The 18,395-nt window shown below is 40.1% G+C and overlaps 1 protein-coding gene and 1 long non-coding RNA gene across 2 annotated transcripts; one reads left to right on the top strand and one right to left on the bottom strand.

Annotated features, from left to right (window-relative positions):
• Nucleotides 1-314: 314 nt before the first annotated feature.
• LOC126368379 (transcriptional protein SWT1) lies at nt 315-18,207 on the bottom strand. Its single transcript, XM_050012332.1, has 12 exons — nt 17,982-18,207; nt 17,657-17,819; nt 16,358-17,136; nt 9,632-9,785; nt 8,140-8,298; nt 7,444-7,547; nt 6,481-6,666; nt 5,667-5,853; nt 4,782-4,995; nt 3,920-4,057; nt 3,092-3,238; nt 315-2,464 (listed from the first exon to the last, which is right to left on the bottom strand). Exons 1-12 carry the CDS (start codon nt 18,108-18,110, stop codon nt 2,380-2,382), a joined length of 2,445 nt encoding a protein of 814 aa, XP_049868289.1. The 5' UTR covers nt 18,111-18,207; the 3' UTR covers nt 315-2,379.
• LOC126368529 (uncharacterized) lies at nt 10,619-12,288 on the top strand. The gene is made up of 2 exons (XR_007566594.1): nt 10,619-11,102; nt 11,174-12,288. It is a non-coding gene; the product is annotated as an uncharacterized LOC126368529 (long non-coding RNA).
• Nucleotides 18,208-18,395: the final 188 nt, after the last annotated feature.

Here is an 18,395-nt window from a genome sequence, read left to right as displayed (position 1 = left end):
TCTACCATGCTAGAATGTTATATCTACTCGTATCGGAACATGAAATCGTAATCAAAACACGCACAATTAGCATTAAACTATGAAAGGAACTTCATCATAAAATTGAATGATACATTTTTTACAAATCTTTTTTTTAACTTGGTACAACATTGTACAGAACGTCGACTAGACAAGGGGCCTATTTTATAAAGCTACTTGTGTATTTTTAATTTATTGACATGTTTGGGCATAGATTAAGGAATAACACTACGTATAGAACGGCAACTCCCCGCTCCCCACCAGCGGCTGAGTTATGTTTAAACCCCCCCCCCCCCCCCCCTGCCGTCTTACTTTACTCTGCAATATTATGGCGTCAGACGTCACACACACAGATGCGCGTGTACGATAACTTCAATGTGTAGTGTGTGTATATAACGAGTTTTGTATGACGTGTCCGAGGTGTGCTTTGGGATAGCTTTACCATTTACCCTACATTTTTTCTGCCACGTTAGGCTGCGTTTCCATGCGGAGATGTGCAGGAATCGACCAATCACCGTGAGGGAGAGAGTGACAGAGCGTCTTCGTTTTTCGCTCTCTCGAACGCTGTGATTGGTCAAATCCGCACATCTCCGCTCATCTCCGCACAGCTCCGCGTCAATGGAAACGCAGCCTTATTGAGGTTATTGCACAGCCCCCGAGGACTCACTAGCAGTAGTAGCTTTATAAAATAGTTTAAGCCATCATTACACGACCTTAACAATTGGCTACTTGACAATTGTAACAATAAAATTATGAAATATGTCGGATATGGCAGTTTATCATTTAACGATAATTATCCAATATTTTGCGAAAGTTGCTTTACTTCAACAATCGCAGACCGAGCGCGTTAACCGCTGCGCCACCGAGCTCCTCACCGGCCGGTCATAGGATGGGTGACCACAAAAAAAAGCTTTCATCTCGAGCTCCTCCGTGCTTCGGAAGGCACGTTAAGCCGTTGGTCCCGGCTGCATTAGCAGTCGTCAATAACCATCAATCCGCACTGGGCCCGCGTGATGGTTTAAGGCCCGATCTCCCTATCCATCCATAGGGAAGGCCCGTGCCCCAGCAGTGGGGACGTTAATGGGCTGATGATGATCCAATATTTTATTATTATACAATATAAGAATACGGTTTTTTATCTGTAACACGGGCGGCCATGAGCTTCGTGTGACGTCACATATGACAAATTAAACAAAAACTATCTGTCAGGTTTCAAGTCACTCGAAGTGACGCGTAGTTTGACAGATTCTTTGTTTATTGAAATGTGACGTCACTGGGGCTTTTCGGCGGGAAACGGGAACGGGACAGTTGCTTTCTTCATTGAGTAATCTAAATAATTAATACGAAGTGGTGTTTTGTGGTTAATGATCGCATTAAGTTAGTCGGAAGACATACGCGAGTGTTATTATATTGGAGTATTCAATGAACAAAGTGTATCTGCCTATTTTCGCTTCGTGCCGGGAAGCCGCTTCATAACTCAAAAGTTTATGCGGACTTTTGAGTCAATTCGTTTGAGGTTCGGAGTAGGAGTCTACTCCGAGGGTGGGGGCTTAGGTTTCATCATCATCACCTTTCATCATTTCATTAATCATCAAGAAAAAAAATACGTAAGACATGGCTGTATGGGCATAGTTCCCTTTGCCTTACCCTTCGGGGAAAAACAAAACAAAAAAAAAAAAAGTGACGCCACTGGGCAAAATGTCACCTGAACAAACGTTTTCGCGCGAAATTTAAAATTAATGAAGAAATATTATGTTCTTTTTTTAATAAATAAAGCGTTTTCGCGATAATAAAATATTTTAAGAAGTACATTGACCGAATTGGGGATGTCTTTAGAATAGGTTTGGTACGATCTACTCTGAACCGGCGTGCGCGTATGAAACGATTGATGAATGTGGAGGAAGCAAGAGAAGTGTGTCAGGATCGAAGCAAATGGAGTTCCATAGTCTCTGCTTAACCCGGTGTGAGTTTATATGTTATATATATTAAGCTGTCAAGTAGCGAATTGGAGCCAATAGCCATATCACACATCGCTGCCTAAACAGAACACTATTCACTTAACCTCTCTCGTTTATCAAACATTACATTTGAAATTATAACCAATTTTTATAGACTGTAGGTTTTAAAACTGTTCAAAAACACGCGAAACATCATAGTAATTTATTACTACATTGAAAAACTACTAACGAATACCAATTTAAAGTTGTAAGACCTATGTCCTTGTAGAATCCAAACTTCATTGTGTAACTGTTGTGTCTAGAAATCTGACGCAAGAGGATATTCGAGTATACAGTGTGCCAAGTACTGTCTTTATACACAATTTTCGCGTGTTTTCGAAGAGTTGTGATCCGTAGCAACAATTCATTGGTTAGCAATATTATTCCTACACACCTCTAACAGGATTGTCAGTTCCGCAAACTTTGACTGGGCTTCTTGAAGCATGTTCCTGAAATTGAAAGAAAAATATTACTTAAGCTTGTGTTCGCGGCGTCTACACTGAGGTCACGGGGCCGCCGCGCCATATTCAAATTCAATTTCACACCAAATTCAATTCACATTCAAAAATATCTTTATTCAGCAGGTAACATAGTTACACATTAAATAGTCATTTTACGTCTTAAAAGAAACCCCCTTGCAAAATTTGAGACTCTGAGAATCTGAGATTTCGTGACGAGTGAGTCAGTCACTGAGTGAGTGAGTGACCTTTCGCTTTTATATATTATATTAATAATTTGTTAACAGCCTCCGTGGTCTAGTGGTAAGAGCGTTAGGCTCACGATCTGGAGGTTCGGGTTCGATTCCCGATGGGGACATTGTCGAAATCACTTTGTAAGACTGTCCTTTGTTTGGTAAGGACATTGCAGGCTTGAATCACTTGATTGTCCGAAAAATTAAGATGATTCCGTTCTTCGGAAGGCACGCTAAGCTGTTGGTCCCGGGCTACTAGCCCAAATACCTCCACCCACAGCGGAGCAGCGTGGTGTAGTATGCTCCATACCCTTCCGGTTGATTGAGGGGAGGCCTGACGTATATAGGCTGTTTATGTTTATGTACATGTTATAATTTATCTCACCTGCAATTGATGCAGAATAGGCGGATGTTGTCCTTGCTGATGCCGGAGACGTCAAAGCTGATCATCACCAGGCTCTCCTTGAACACCGTCTCCAGCTGGATGAGGTGCTCCTCGTTCACTGGGTCCGATATGTCCACGTTTAATGACCTGCAATCATATAGATCTCGTATAACAAATAGACAACCAAATTATGTAAAAAATTATCCGCGACGCGTCTTGTCACAAGCGAGTCTGAGTTGATATCAAGTGGAATTTTCCTTCGCAAAAGTATGAAATTTAAATTAATAAAAAAAAACTCCTTAGCCAAAGTGAGACTATTTGTTTATAGGATGTCAGTGGCTTGTAACAAAGCATTTCGGACCAGACGAGGCTCGTAGCGACATCTTGTGGGTTCTGACGATACAACGTCGTTTTTATATGTTACCCCAAGATTGACACAGATGGCGCTGCGGGGTTATCGATGGACACGAACATTTAAAAATTTTTCTTTTCTTCAATATTAGGTATTTTAATTTATCTGCAGCATTTATTTAAAATTTTATTTGGGTTTAGAGTTGGATCAAACAAGTCGATCGATTGTTATCTTTGATTCGGCGAATCTATGGTTTGGTAGATTTTTTATATTGGCAACATTGTTGGTTCGTGACAGCTGAGAGACAGGTTTTACAGCCTGCAATATTTATAATTGGGTCGTGTACTAGGTTCAAGATAAGTTATGAAATTCTGAAGAAGTGGAAAAATCGATCAACAACTCTGACGCGTGACAGCTTAGACACAGCGCCACCAACAAGCCGGTCCTGGCAGTATCATGACCAATATATAACTTACGCTTTCATAGCTACAGTGAGCTCCCTCAGCTGACTGCTGAACATGGGCCACTTGCTGGTGAGGTCCGCCAGCGAGTCGTTGCTCGGCAGCTTGTCCTCCAAACTGTGCTGGATGCCCAGCGATGATGACAACTTCGCGCTGAAACCAATTCCATGTTATTACTTATCACCTGTTTTTCACCTTTACATATCACATTTACTTAACACCTGATTGGCAAAAAAGTAAGATGATTCCGTTCTTCGCAAGACACATTAAGTCTCGAGTAATTAGCCCAAACACCCACATTCGAGCAGCGTGGTGGATTATGCTCCATACCCTGTGCGTACGTATACAGGGTGTTAATGACATCGTAACCAATACTGAGGGGGATGATTCAGACCATGATTCTGAGTTGATATCAAGTGGAATTTCCTGTCGGAAATGTTCAAGAAAATTTTTGTTTTTTTTTTTTTTAAAATTATATTCCGTTCCATACTTTTGCGACGGAAAATTCCCCTTGATATCAACTCAGAATCATGGCCTGAATCATCCCTCAAAGTTTTCGTTACGATGTCACGAACACCCTGTATAGGCTATTTATGTTTCAATGTAATATCCTACCTAAGAAACAAACCAGAGCTCTTTCGACTTTCACCAATGAATTACTCATATATCTTACGTGAACTTTTACTAACACAGTTGGCTCTACTATTATAGACGGCGATACAGCTCATCACCTATCACACTGGTCTCACAGAAAGCTTGGTGAGGTGTCGGTACTTAATTCATCTTACAATGTAAGCTTTTATTTATTTAAGGAAAAAATAAATAAATATTTTTTTGACAGGATGTTTTCAACCTCAAGTAGTCAAGATGCACTCACCAGTAACTCGAGAAGACGGTCCAGAGCGCCTCGAAGGCATCGATGACGATCATCTCGCCTCCGTCCCTGGCGTCGCAGGCGCGCCTGGTCTGCAGCCGCTCCACCGTCGCCTTGGCCAGCTCCATGTACTCCGGGATGATCTGGCATTTCTTCGCTATCTCCAGACATAGCTCCTTGAAGCTCGACACTTCTGATTGCGAGAGAGATTTCGGATCTGAAATGGATGAATGACATATTTAACGTAATGTTTGTACTCTTGATGTGCCTAATAATAAAATAAATAATATAAAAATAATAGTATGAAGGATAATAGGATTACGAAAGCAGATATAAGGCCTAGAAGGACGTACATTGGAGATATATATGCACAAATATCAAATTGCAATATTGCTTTCTTAGATGAATTGCTTTGATGTGGTAATTTTAACCCCCCTGTATTTATTTCATCATCATCAGCCGTACGACGCCCACTGCTGGGCATAGGCCTCCCCCAAGGATCTCCACGACGATCGGTCACCAGATCGTCGGTCCACCTTGTAGCGGGCCTACCCACTGAGCGTCTTCCGTCACGTGGTCGCCATTCTAGAACTTTTCCGCCCCAGCGGCCATCGGTTCTCCTCGCTATGTGTCCTGCCCACTGCCACTTCAGCTTTGCAATTCTCCGAGCTATGTCGGTGACTTTAGTTCTCCTGCGGATCTCCTCATTTCTGATTCGATCGAGCAGGGCAATACCGAGCATAGCTCTCTCCACTGCCCGCTGAGCGACACCGAGCCTCCTCACGAGACCCATAGTAAGCGGCCACGTCTCACTGCCGTAGGTCATCACTTAGTAATCACAATTTCATATTTTTTCTTTGACCAAGGAAACTGACCAATTATGCTTACCCTTATTAACAATGGAAGCATGCGTGTGCTTCATATCAGTGATGAGATGCTCTATCCTAGGGAAGACCTCGTTGAAGACCGCGAACCAGTGCTTCAGCAGGCACTGCAGCACGTCGGAGAACGACCACGGCGGGGCCTTGAACAGCACGTGTTGCCACAGGTTGTTGTACTTCGCGCGCATTTCATTCTGAAACCAAATACGTATTAAAATACACTTTTTCCTTCTTTTTTGGAAGGAAATTCACTAAGACTACTGAGAATAGGGGACTTTTTTCTCACCGAGGCGCAATATCGACTACTCTTTCTATTTATTTATTATTATTAAGGTATATTAGGGTCTTAGTGACATCGTAACGAAAACTTTGAGACTATGATTCTGAGTTGATATCAAGTGGTATTTTCCGTCGCAAAAGCATGGAACGGAAAATAATTTAAAAAAAAGATTAACATGAATTTTCCGACACTAGCACCCATTCGTACTTGTACGGGGTGTTAGTGACATTGTAACGAATATTGAGGGGGATCATTCAGCTCATTACCCTGAGTTTATATCAATCCTAAATATTTATTCACATATTTTTTTGATCTTGCATTTATGAAATCAGAGTACTTCACAAACAAATATTATGTTATTTTTCCTCTGAAGCACGGAGGAGCTCGAGATGATTCTTTTTTTTGTGGTCACCCATCCTATGACTGGCCTTTGCGAAAGTTGCTTAACTTGAACAATCGCAGACAGAGCGCGTTTACCGCTGCGCCACCGAGCTCCACACATTTTACTATATTTGTTACTATTATGTATATGTGTTCATACCTCCAAGATATTAGCGAGTAGATGGTACATGGTGTTCTCATAGTGCTTCACGCTCGCATGCAGGTCGGGGTCGGGCGTGGGTTGCGGCTTGCTTTCTAACAGTGGCTTAAGCTCGTCCAAGCCGATACATTTCACGCCGTTTATTGATGCTTTGTTGCACAGGTTCTTGTCGTTTGATAGTAGGATCTGGAACACAACATAAGATCATGACTATGCCCCCAAAACTTTCCAGGCTATTTTTTTTAATTAAGATGGGTTTTCTCTTGACTTCATTCTTCCACGAGGAGAAGAAGAGATCGACGGTGGAACGAGCTTACCCAGAATATGCCTATTCACCCGTGACTTAAAGGACCCCAGGTTATGTTCACCAAAAACAATATAGATGGCGTTGTACTTTCACGGCGAAACGGAGCAACGAATTGACGTGTTTTTAAGTGGAAGTTGAAGTGATGGAAAGTGACATAGGTAGGCTATTTTTTGTCTCTTTCTAACCCCCCACCTCCCTAAAATTGGGGGTAGAAGTATGTATGAATCGCAATTTTCAAGGTAGAAAGCTAAAAATTTGTACGCGGACTATTTGTGACTAACAAAAAAATCCTTTTTTTTTATCTGCCCCCAATCCCTTCAAAGAGGGGGTAAAATTTCAAGAAGCTAAAAATTGGTACATTAGGAAAGGGGAACCGTGTTACCCCGAATTTAACGCGAGCGAAGCGGCGGGCAAAAGCTAGATAAAAGATGCATAAAATATGTATTACCCTAACGGACATCTGTTATCCATGAAACTAGAAGGTTAAACGAAGGAAAATATCTGCAACGCCAACTACATTGTTTTTGAGGCATGCGTGCGTGCGTGTGTGTGTGTGTGCGTGTGTGCGTGCGTGTGAGCGTGCGTATGCGCGTGCGTATGTGTGTGCGTATGTGTGAGCATGTGTAGTGTTTTAGGAAATTAATACAGTAACTTACCACAGATTTTCCTCTTTCAGCTTGTTGAAGACAACAGTTTAAAATCTCGTCGTCAGGTGATTCACACGGATAGATGTGCGAGTTTGCATCGCGAAGCGATTGACCTGTGAAAGATAATTGTAATAAATATTACTGGCAATCATCAATATAATTGTCGGATATCTCTTTTACTCTTTGTGTTTTTTCTATTGCCAGTCCTTTTACATGTGCAGTTTGTGGGTGGTTTACACGCGTCGGGCATACAGCGATCTGCCCGTCCAGTATAATAACGCTTTCAAGATATTGTTGAGGTTGCCGCGATATTGCAGTGACTCTGGTATGTTCGCTGAGGCCCACACAGATGGTTTTGAAACGTTGTGCGTCGCTTCTCACGCGGACTCGAGCCAGCCCCAACGGTGTCCTGAAGACGTTATGTGATAGGTGGATGGAGCTTCACACTTTATAAGTTTGTTTTTATGATCGCCTAAATAATGTCTTACTAACTCTAGTTTATAAGTCGTTTGTATATACACACACACCCTTGGACTTTGACCGAAATAAACGATTTTTATTTATTTATTTATAATGCTACTGGTCTTTTTTACTTTTGATGGGTTTGCTCTTGGCCCTAGACTTGCCCGTAGGCATTGACGAGGGCTAAGAGGGAGCTCGCCCAGGTGCCTGTGGTGTGGTTTGAGTGAAAGAGACAGAACTCACCCTTTATCCGATTATTCTCTGGCAGTGACTTGTACAGGTAGTCCATGGCAGCGCGGGCTCGCTTGCAGATGGCTCCGTTTCCATTGTTGTTGTCCTTCAGTCTGTCCAGCTCGTTGATCACGCGCCACGGGACTAGCAGGGTGGGCTGCTCGGCATAGCCTACAAGTAGGTAAACATAAGGTAACCTAAATAGCTTATATACGTCTCAAAGCTGGACTCCACCCAATCAACAGCTGCAGTGCAGATTGCTGCGGTTGAGCCCACCGCTAAACGTGGCTTCCGAAACAGAGTCATGTTACATTTTGGGACAATCAGGTGATATAGCCTGTGAAATCCTAGCCAAACATAGGACAGTAACAAAGTGATTGCGGCATTGTCGCCATCGGGAATCGAACCCTGACCTCCAGATCGGCAGTCTAACGCTCTAACCACTAGACCATGGAGGCTGTTAAGTAGATTAAAGAATATTCTAATGCTTAAGTTTTAGACTTAGACTAAACGTTTTTCACACCCTTTTGTTCTCTTAAGGGAAAATTTCAGGATAAAAACCATCCTATGTTCTTCCCTGGGTTTCAAACTATACAATGGAGTAGTTAATTATGTTGAAGATATTGAGCAGCTGAAAACTTTACTTTCTCCCTTTAAGACATGAACCACATCTGGTACAACAAAACCGAACCTTCCCATACTTCCATTTCTTTTCTATGACTCAGAACAGTCATTTGCTAGAGCGAGATAATGCGCTGTGATGCTGGCAGATTTGTTATGCACACAAAAGACATCAATCAAGAATTGAATTGACATAATCCGATAGCATAACACGCGGCGGTATCGACGAGGGTCGCTCTGTATCTCTCTCTAACGAATGACGGTTTTGAGTGAAAGAAAAGGATAGAAACATAGGAGAGTGCGTGTGATATGGCCCGATGTAGTTCAAACATTCACATACATAATCTCGCGACTGTATCTCATTTGGGGTATTCAGAACTACATCCATTACAAGATGAACTAAGTACCCATAGCAATCTTTCTGTTAGACCAATGTGATAGGTGGAGGCGTATCGCCTAACAATTATTTTAAAAATGCATGTGTGGTGCTTTAAACCGAGTTTGCACTTAGCAAAATTTGGCGCGAGACATGCTGCACAACATTTTGCCCAATATGTTGAAAGTTAGCACGGAACTTTTGTTTAACAACGTTGTCCGTCTACGCATCTAATACACGTCTGTCGTCGACTACATGTCGCCAGAGAAACTAGTGTTGTTGCGTGTCACGTCTCCACTCGACAACAGTTGATGCTCAACTAACAATTATGTCTAAACAAACAACAAGCCGCGCGACATGTTGTGCTATAGCTGGCAACATTGCACAATGTAACATTGCACAACACAATGTTGCACAACACAGCGTTGCACAACACAGCGTTGCACAACGCAACTTTGCCAGCTGAAGCGCAACAGTAAATACATGACTTTAATAACAGTGGTTTACCTTTAATATGTGAGTTGAGAACATTTTTAATGACATCCAGTTCATGTATAAATATATTGGTATCAACCACCAACACTACATCTTCCATACTGCATGCATTTTCCTTGATGCTTTGCACTGATGTGTTGTGATGGGCTGAACTATTTTGTTTCTCCTGAAAATATAACAAACAGTTAATATTATAACACACGACAAGATCTTATTTAGGATAGGAATCAAATGAGGGACTTTCCAGGGCGAGTTCACCAAAAACAATATAAATGATCAGAATAATAATGGGTGGAAGTTGTCATTGTGCCTGGGTGTAATAATAAGGGTCATCATTTACCCAAAAATAAAGATAAAAGACAAGCTAAAGGTCTGCCAGAATGGGATGGAAAGGAGTATGCTGAGCTTGAGACTGCGAGACGGTGGACCATGTCGAAAATAAGGGGGATTACAAAAGTCGCAGACGTAACCAAAACAGCGAGAAGATTGAAGTGGCGGTGGACCGGACCGGACACATGATGAGGTCTAAAACTAACAAATGGACAAAAGACATCACGGAATGGTACCCCAGAGACGGCAAAAGGCGAAGAGGGAGGCCAATCAAAAGATGGGAGGACGACCTACCTAAGGGGTGGAGACGATACACACAAAGTAGAGCAGATTGGCGCATGATGGAGGAGGCCTATGTCTCAGGACAGCCCGATTAGAATAAGTACTACATATAATAAACCTATGTAAAGTAGAACTTTACATCGGTGAATAAAGGCTATTTTTATTTTATTTTATTATTTATTAAAGATAAAAGAGGCATATATGTCTGTTATCCATGAAAGTAGAAGGTCAAACGAAGGAAAATATGTACAGTGCCATCTACATGGTTTTTGAGGAACATAGACTGGAAAATTTTGATTTGTCTGGGTTATTGTTTCCTTGACACATTCCATTTTAAGATAAACAGCTTGATTGACATCATCCATCCCTATTACTTTCAGATGATGTAACGAAGCATTTCGGACCAACGAGCCTTGTAGCGACATCTTGTGGTTTCTGGCGATATATCGTTGTTTTATATTTTACCCGCAGGAAATCACAGATGGCGCTGCAGGGTTATCGATGGGCCCGAACATTTTAATAATTTTCTTTTGTTCTAAATTATTATATTAAAATTATCTGCAACATTTATTTTGATATATTATAATTATATTGTTTAAATTTTGGGATCAAACAAGTCGATCGATTGTTGTCGTTGATTCGGCGAATTTATGGTTTGGTAGATTTTTTCTAGTTTGGCAACTTTGTTCGTGGTTCTTGTGTCAGACTGACAGCTGGCTGAGCTGAGAGACAGGTTATGGAAAGTGGGGACGTCGCGAGAGCGCCGGAGACTCCACTGCCGTAACAATAATGTGGGCAAATTAAAAGCCACGATTTATCGGCGACATCAAGAGCCGATGTCTCGATTTAAATAAACAGCTTAACCGAGATGGTGAGTCCTCGCAATTCTTCGTGCATATTTTTGCACCAACTTTGTGATAACCTCGAGGTCCTTGTTTTCAGCAACATCACTGAAATCCCATCGCCAAAGGTCCAGTGGGTGGGTTTAGGTTTCATCCGAGCGATGCCCAACTATCCCGGATGAACCTGTAAGTTATTTTCTTTGTTTTACACTCGTGAGTTGCCTTGCCACGCTGTCAGCTGAACCACATGCTAATCATTGCCATTCCTTGTTGCAGATGGGGTTTTTAAAAGTTTTTAAAGTTTTGTTGTTTTCTTTAAAGTTTTAACGTTTTAATTTTCGAACGTTTTGCAAGTTTTAATCTAAGAAGAAGTTTATGATTGGATCAGACTATTTCAACAAATTTTGTGAATGAAGATTGCTACTGTTTTCTTCTGCGTTTGCAAGTTATTTCAAGCTTCATTTCGGCGGAGCTTGCCTTGGTTGTTTGCACGTCGAAGCTTTCCTTTGTGCGGCGCGCATGTGGATGTGCCGCGCCTCTCCTTTTGTCAACACACCGGATAAGGCCCGGTGAAGGTCTGCGAGGTTGACCGGTGGACGTGCAGCCCGCCAGCTGCGTAACAGTTGGCCCGCTGCGCCGCCATCGTCCAGCACGCCCTGGCCTGAGCCGGCCTCCACTCATCACCTGTACGGTATTCCGGAACGCCTCAGGTAGGCCTGATAGTCGGAGGTCCTCGAGTAAGTGAGGTGCCTACAGGTGGACGGACAGTGTTTTAAATATAGTGATATCCCATGGTAGTTACGGAGTGACAATTAACCTGACGGACCAAAGCGCGACCTGTCTCCCTCCATAGGGTGTTCACCTACCTATGGTTGTACTTGGTAATTAAATGTTATAAGAATATACATTGTACGGATTCAAAGGGAGTTTTCTTTGTCTCATGCTCACCGGTCTATAACATCTAGCTGTGCCCTTCAGGTAAACACCACTTTATAAATTTTCTGAAACATATCAGTATTTTAACACCATTTCCTATTTTTCCTACCTTTTTATATAGGTAGCAAAAGATTTCCGTTTCAGTGGCGCCCTTCTTGGTGAAATTGTCGCTCTGTACAACCATTTTAGAATATAAGTGGTGTTGGCATAAACTTTAAGATTAAATTTAGTGAAAACAGTGTATTTTTTATTATTAAAAGTGATGGGATTTTGTGTGAATTGTTTGTGTTTTGTTTGCATCTTAGGTTAAGTTGTGTCTGTCTTAGTATAAGTAAGGTTCTAGGCCTCCTACAGAGACCTAACCTAAATACTTATTTTATTGCAATAAGTTTAACCCAATTCTAGGGCTTATTGTCAATTTTTAAAACTACATTTGTGTTTTCATTTTATTTAACCATTATGTAAACTACAGGTTAAAACATATTTTGAACATTTTTTTTTTGATGCTAGCTAGCAAATAATTTTAATCAGTATTGAGTTTTTTTTGTAACAATTTGGACAAATAATATCCATATAGTACTGCATTTTGAGATTTCCCAACAATTGAATTTTGAAAACATAGAATTAAAAAACAAACAATTTCACTATTTAAATACAATAATAAATTACTTTCTAGTTTTATAATTACATTTATAACAGGACATTGGTTTGTAATTGGAATTTTGTGACTTAGTTTCATCATCATACTTACTGTTAGTTGTGCCGTTACTTGGCAAATATTTTGCTTATTTGTTTTTGGAAATAATTTTATAGAACTGTCTGTCAATATCAACTTTATTGAGAAATATTTAGTAGTCAACTTGCTTACAATCTTTATTATATTCACAACATATTACAACTTGACAATAACAATTAAAAGTAAACATAACCTTCAACAAACAAAATTTAATTAAAAACACTTGTTTCTTTTATTATTGTGAAAATTAAATACAGGGATATAAAGTATCGATGTTGTGTGATAATTACAGTTATTTGGTTTATATTTTATGAAAGTTTTGTACATATTGTATAGAGAGTAAGTTTTGGAGGCAGACAGGTACATTTTGAAACATAGATTTACTTCAGTTTACTTCAAACCTCTTTTCAAACTTGAGATTATAACTAAGACACAACCATGGATATCCAAACTGTTTGTTTACAATCACTGCTCCGTGATGAGTTGGTTTATGGAGTGAGTATTCGTGCTGAAGCACCAGCTGATACTGTTCTCAAAATGAAGAAACAGCTTAGGGAGTTGATCACAGGTATCTCTCCGGATGAAATACTGGACGATGAGCGGAAGCCACAGGCCGAATTCCCAATTATCACCGAAAAGCTGAAGGAGCTGCAGGCAAAACTTGATTTAGCAGCGAAGTCTAGGGACCGTCATCACCTTATGCGTGCTAGGGCTTTGTATAATCATCTTCATCACCGTCTTGAGCGTGTAGTATGCACGGAGTTTGTCGATAGGGACATCCAATCGAAGCAAATTGGGAATCTTAATGCTTGCGGTCACTCATTGGAGAATTTTTCCTTTTCAAGGTTAGCATTCAATAACATTTAGAAAAAATTGGTGTGTTTACTTGTGTCGTAAGTGGCCTAGTAACAGCCTGTTTATGACAAACACGTTTTTTTATGTAGTTAAAGAATATTAATTAAATCTTTTGATTTTAAAATAACTACATTTACCATTAAATGTTTTATGTTGTTTATGTTTAATGTTTTTTTTTAGTGTGTTTATGGTGCGCTAATAAGGCCCATACACACTAGCGTCTGCAACGCAGCGTTTTTATGAACGCTCAACTTAGCGTTTCATATTTTTATGTTTTTTGTTTAGGCGATTATAGCCAACTATTTAATATAGTTTTTTCATGTTGCTCGTGTCAACATTTTTTTTTAGGCCTAATAGAAGCCATTTATTATAAAATTATTTTAAATAGGAAACCTCATTAGGTTGACTATTTTTTTTGTTTTTCGACGGAGCGGGTAGTGACTCCTTAAATAAGCCTCTAGCAACTGTTGTTTTGTTTTTTGTCTTTGTCTTTAGAATTGGGCTATCGAGTGACACTAAGATAGTCGTCAGCTCAACAGGGGTATGATTGTGGGTAACATCCAGTGAAATGGATACTGGGTGCTACTATATGAAAGAAGTGAAAGGTGATCAATGAATGGTGAAGAATAACAGGTCGGGGTAATTGTTGTGCTTAGGATTGTGCTGTTTATATGTTTGAGTTGTGCTTCGTTACGTCCTTTTGAATTGTTTAATTGTCTTGTCTTTTGTGGCAGGTTTTTTTTTTGATAATTCTTTAAATTTCGACTGGTTGTGCGCTCCAGGCTCTATGGCTGAGGGCAGCCGTGTTTCTCACCCAGTTCGAAACCTCTCGTGGGTAGGGGGGTATTGTAACGAAGCATTTCGGACCAACGAGCCTTGTAGCGACATCTTGTGGTTTCTGGCGATATATCGTTGTTTTATATTTTACCCGCAGGAAATCACAGATGGCGCTGCAGGGTTATCGATGGGCCCGAACATTTTAATAATTTTCTTTTGTTCTAAATTATTATATTAAAATTATCTGCAACATTTATTTTGATATATTATAATTATATTGTTTAAATTTTGGGATCAAACAAGTCGATCGATTGTTGTCGTTGATTCGGCGAATTTATGGTTTGGTAGATTTTTTCTAGTTTGGCAACTTTGTTCGTGGTTCTTGTGTCAGACTGACAGCTGGCTGAGCTGAGAGACAGGTTATGGAAAGTGGGGACGTCGCGAGAGCGCCGGAGACTCCACTGCCGTAACAATAATGTGGGCAAATTAAAAGCCACGATTTATCGGCGACATCAAGAGCCGATGTCTCGATTTAAATAAACAGCTTAACCGAGATGGTGAGTCCTCGCAATTCTTCGTGCATATTTTTGCACCAACTTTGTGATAACCTCGAGGTCCTTGTTTTCAGCAACATCACTGAAATCCCATCGCCAAAGGTCCAGTGGGTGGGTTTAGGTTTCATCCGAGCGATGCCCAACTATCCCGGATGAACCTGTAAGTTATTTTCTTTGTTTTACACTCGTGAGTTGCCTTGCCACGCTGTCAGCTGAACCACATGCTAATCATTGCCATTCCTTGTTGCAGATGGGGTTTTTAAAAGTTTTTAAAGTTTTGTTGTTTTCTTTAAAGTTTTAACGTTTTAATTTTCGAACGTTTTGCAAGTTTTAATCTAAGAAGAAGTTTATGATTGGATCAGACTATTTCAACAAATTTTGTGAATGAAGATTGCTACTGTTTTCTTCTGCGTTTGCAAGTTATTTCAAGCTTCATTTCGGCGGAGCTTGCCTTGGTTGTTTGCACGTCGAAGCTTTCCTTTGTGCGGCGCGCATGTGGATGTGCCGCGCCTCTCCTTTTGTCAACACACCGGATAAGGCCCGGTGAAGGTCTGCGAGGTTGACCGGTGGACGTGCAGCCCGCCAGCTGCGTAACAGTTGGCCCGCTGCGCCGCCATCGTCCAGCACGCCCTGGCCTGAGCCGGCCTCCACTCATCACCTGTACGGTATTCCGGAACGCCTCAGGTAGGCCTGATAGTCGGAGGTCCTCGAGTAAGTGAGGTGCCTACAGGTGGACGGACAGTGTTTTAAATATAGTGATATCCCATGGTAGTTACGGAGTGACAATTAACCTGACGGACCAAAGCGCGACCTGTCTCCCTCCATAGGGTGTTCACCTACCTATGGTTGTACTTGGTAATTAAATGTTATAAGAATATACATTGTACGGATTCAAAGGGAGTTTTCTTTGTCTCATGCTCACCGGTCTATAACATCTAGCTGTGCCCTTCAGGTAAACACCACTTTATAAATTTTCTGAAACATATCAGTATTTTAACACCATTTCCTATTTTTCCTACCTTTTTATATAGGTAGCAAAAGATTTCCGTTTCAATGAGAAAGGATGAGATTTGGCAGAAAATCCATAAATGTAAAAGAGTATATTGTGTGTGTCTGTCTGTTTTTCATGATTTACTTTTTGTCTCTTTCTAACCCCCACTTCCCTAACTAAAATGGGAGATGGAAGTTTGTATGGAGCATTCCCCAATTTTCAACAATTTGTGACTAACAAAAAATCGTGCATAATTATTCTTGGAAATCTGCCCAAAACCGTTTCAAAGAGGGGATGAAATTTTATATGAGACTATTTGTATGTTACCCTGAATTGAACGCGAGTTTAGCCACAAGAAAAGCTATTGATAAAATAAAATTAGGCATCCGCTAGCTGATTAGCAATGAAGATAGAATAGATCCAAAACCAACATACCTCTTTGCTGTCCTCTACCTCCATGGCTTCTTGTGGTGGCAGTTCTATTCTACTCAACACCTCCTTATCAGTTATAACAGAGCAGATTTCTTCCGCCTCACTACTTAACCTAGACCTTAATGTTTCCATCCGTTCCTTAGCGGATGAGAAAGTCCTTATAGTATTTACATCCTTACTTGCTACTTTGTAAGTCAACTTTGATTTGATAGCAGACACTAATTTACTAGCTTCCGAAAACTGCGGTGGGGTCGCCGGATGTTTCATAAACGGATACTCCGTTATCTGATTACAAATTCCCTCCTCTATGTCTGCAAATGTGTCCTTCGGTTTTGACTTATTGCAAAACTTTTCAGGTAATTGAGCTTTCATAGATGAAATTATTTTATTTGCAGCGAAGAACTGTGATGGCGAAGGTATAGAGTGGATGCTATCACTGCTTGGGGACTGAGCTGTCGATGTTTTTGATTCATTTAAATTCGGGCTTTTGATATCTAACTTTTGCAGTTTGACATCTTTTTGTGGTGTTTTAGGGCTGATTTTCAATTTGTTTTTTGATGGTGATATTTCTGTGTCATTTTGTCTTGGAACTTGAACTTCAGAGTTCAATTGATCCCTTAGTTGTGAGAGGCGTGTGTTGGCTACGTTTTTTTTTAAGGTTGGTGTCACTGTGGTATTATTCCTGTTGGTTTCTTCAGGTTTCCTCCCTGGACTCTCTGTTGATGGCTTCTGTGGGCTTGGTTTCTTTTGCAGCTCATGTTTATGGTTTTCTGGAGTGGTTTCTAAAAACAAATCAAGTTAATAAGTAAACTTGTTGCAAATAGTTACTGTTTGTTATTATTAATTATGTTATTAATAGAACAATAAAACAAATAAAAAAAATAGAAGAAAATCTGATTAAAAAAATATTTTTAAATTTAATTATAAACCATCAAAGGTATTCCTATTAGATTCAGCCCCACACAGAAAAGGATGGTTAAAAAGGCCACATTAAAGTAATTCATCTAAAATAGAAATATTGCTATTTGATATGTGCACATATAAAAGTGTGCAATGCAAATAAATGTCAAATAGCAATATTGCTTTTTTAGATGAACTGCTTTGATGTGGCTTTTTAACTCCCCAGAATACACTATGCGTGGGAGTGTATCCATCCATTATGACTAAATAAATAGATTAAATAAATACCTAGCACAATAACAAGTTGTCTTCCTACAACATATCTACTTGATTATCCCATTATAGAGGATTACGAGCGACAATTTTTGTGTGTATATGTAAATGGAGAAAATAAAGCTTTACCCTGCTTTTGCCTCTTCTTAGTGGGACTGTTCTGATTGCCATCACTCTTTCTCTTCAAACCCTTCACCTCTGCCACTTCCGCCTTTCTTTTTTCCTGGAAATACTTCTTGTATTTCTTGCATCGTAGTTTCCACTGCTCTTTTTTACATGATTTATCCTCAGCCTTGAAAAAATATGTACAAATTATTGATTGTTTTTCACACAGTTCAGTACCGTAAAACTTCAAAACAATAGTTAATATACTACCTTGAGATAACAAGGAATAGTTAGAACTAAACTTATAGGAATAATAACAAATCTGTTGTAAATAAATTAAGATAATTACCACAGGTACTGTCCACGAAGACTTCCCGGTTTTCTTATTGAAATAATACTTTCTCCCTGGGTTAGATTTGGATGTACACAGCATCCATCCATCGGGTAGCTTTTCTCCTTCATTCTTATCAGAATTCATATCGATTTACACCACGAATTATGGAGGAATTCATTTACAATATTGTGTAAATGTAAAAATATTTTATACAATCCGTTTGTCAAATAATCTGAGACGAACAAAGACAATCCATTTTACACTTTTTAAACTGTCTATGATTGATGCGCTTTTTTTGTACGGAACACGTCCGACTTCCTCTCCTATATGTTTGCGGTGGTGTGATATCGTATTTATTTTGACAGGTATATACAAAAATGTCGAAAACAGCTGACTGAAATAACCTCGAGAATGTATTTAGATGTGGCT

This window comes from Pectinophora gossypiella, chromosome 7 (assembly GCF_024362695.1).
Source record: "Pectinophora gossypiella chromosome 7, ilPecGoss1.1, whole genome shotgun sequence".
NCBI lineage: Eukaryota > Metazoa > Arthropoda > Insecta > Lepidoptera > Gelechiidae > Pectinophora > Pectinophora gossypiella.
The sequence above is the reverse complement of the archived record's forward strand: the minus strand, read 5'-3'. Positions and strand labels throughout refer to the sequence as shown.